The sequence below is a fragment of the Stegodyphus dumicola genome, chromosome 11 (genome assembly GCF_044657685.1).
Source record: "Stegodyphus dumicola isolate Sdum_Otavi_A_Nest chromosome 11, ASM4465768v1".
Taxonomy (NCBI): Eukaryota; Metazoa; Arthropoda; class Arachnida; order Araneae; family Eresidae; genus Stegodyphus; species Stegodyphus dumicola.
In genome coordinates this window covers 162,749,547-162,751,524 of record NC_140778.1, presented here as the reverse complement: position 1 = coordinate 162,751,524, position 1,978 = coordinate 162,749,547, and the positions used below count along the sequence as shown (strand labels likewise).

General features: G+C 41.4%; 1 protein-coding gene across 1 annotated transcript; it reads left to right on the top strand.

Moving 5' to 3' along the window:
- The first annotated feature begins 354 nt into the window (after positions 1–354).
- LOC146994484 (histone-lysine N-methyltransferase SETMAR-like) lies at positions 355–1,398 on the top strand. Its single transcript, XM_085826388.1, has one exon. The coding sequence runs from the start codon at positions 355–357 to the stop codon at positions 1,396–1,398; it is 1,044 nt and encodes a 347-aa protein (XP_085682514.1).
- Positions 1,399–1,978: the final 580 nt, after the last annotated feature.

Below are 1,978 nucleotides of genomic sequence, written 5' to 3'. Positions count from 1 at the left end.
GCTTAATTTTTATAAAATTGCCGTAATAATAACAGTCTGCAAAAAACAATCAGCTCCATCAAATTAGAAGATTAGGGAGCAGCGCAGTCTGCTACATTAACAGAAATACCTTAGAATCAGCAAAGATAATTTTAGTTTAGCTTAATAGCGTCCGTTATACAAGGTCCGGCTATTAATTTCCAGGACTGACGTAACTGTAGGAGAACGAAAAGTCGGAAGATGGCATTAATGATTGCATATTGAAGAGCGTTTTCTTGCGCATGTGCAGTGCAACTGGCGCCATTCTGAAGTAAGTGGTTCTCGTGGAAAGGCGCATTAAAACGTAGCTCTTAAATTCCTATTGTCGAAGTGAAAATGGAGCAAAGAATTAACATTAAATTTTGCTTCCAATTGGGCAAGACAGCTGCGGAAACCTACGAAATGTTAAAACAAGTTTACGGCGAGGAAGCATTATCCCGCTCAAGAACTTTAGAATGGTTTAAACACTTTCGGGACGGCCGCGAAAGCGTCGAAGATGATCCACACACAGGTCGGCCGCAGTCCGTACGCACGCCGGAAGCAACTGAAAAAGGTCGCGATATGGTGAAATGTGATCGTCGATTGACTATTCGAATACTCGCCAATGAACTGAACATGGACAAAGACACGGTTCGGGGAATTTTGACGCAAGACCTAGGCAAACTCAAGATTTGTTCCAGATTCGTTCCTCACCATTTAAGGGACGAACAAAAGCAACTGAGACTGGACGCATGTGGCGAACTTATCGACAACGCTGATGCTGACCTTGCGTTCCTGGATAGAATAGTCACGGTAGACAAGTCTTGGTGTTATCAATATGACCCTGAAACCAAGCGTCAAAGCTCCGAAAGGCGGTCTCCAAGCTTACCAAGACAGAAAAAATTTCGATTTGAAAAGTCCAAAATCAAGGTCATGTTAATCGCTTTCTTCGATTGCGATGGACTCATTCATCATGAATTTCTTTCTCCTAACATGACTGTCAATGGACAGTTCTACGCAGAATTTCTTGACCGACTTCGAAAACGAATTCGTAGAGCAAGGCCTCATTTTCAACAAAATGGGAGTTGGCTGCTGCTACATGACAATTCCCGCCCGCACATTTCGTTGCCTGTGAGGCGATTCTTAGCCCAGCATGGTGTCGTTGAAATGCAGCATCCACCATACTCTCCAGACCTAGCACCCGCAGACATTTTCCTGTTTCCTAAGCTGAAAAATTCGCTGAAGGGAACAAGATTTCAGAATGTCGAAGCCATCAAGGAAACTGTAACGTCACTATTACAGAGCATTCCAAATGAGGACTTTAAAACGTCTTTCCGAAATTTGTACAGCCGAGCACAGACGTGCATTACGGCTGATGGGGATTACTTTGAATCATATTAAATGGCTATGTATTTAACCTTTTTTTCTTCTGATTTATTCCATGAGTCTTGGAAATTAATAGCCGGACTTTGTACATTATTGGCTGTGTATCACAAGATTGGCGACGAAATTCAAAATGTTTCGCTAAATTTTGTCTTGCTCCTACTGCGTACTGAATTAAGCCTGAATTATATTAGTTATTTACTATACCTACGTTTATTTCTTGCACATACTTAAAACTAATCTGAGTCCTGAATAAATAAACTCCCACATATACTTAAGGCTTTATCTAGGGCCGGCGCTAGATACCGCCTGGTGCAGTGTCTCTACGGGTCCTAAATTCTGCTACAAAGAGTCTAAATTCTAAATTTTCACCGCGCTTAAACTTTGGATCTCAGGTGCTTTCCCTAAACCATAAAAAACTTCTCATCCCTTAATTTTGCCGCTCGGTGCTTCCAGAAATTCTGCCGTCCGGTTCCGACATACTCTGCCGCCGTTTCTGGGTTTATGGTGAGTAACATATCAGCTATTCTTAATTAAAATAGCACTAAATGTAATATTTTGGCCTGAATTATATTAACAAAATCTATTTTTAGCATAT

Bases quoted from the DNA above. Each gene is read 5' to 3' on its own strand.
- LOC146994484 (XM_085826388.1), top strand. From the start codon at position 355: ATGGAGCAAAGAATTAACATTAAATTTTGCTTCCAATTGGGCAAGACA.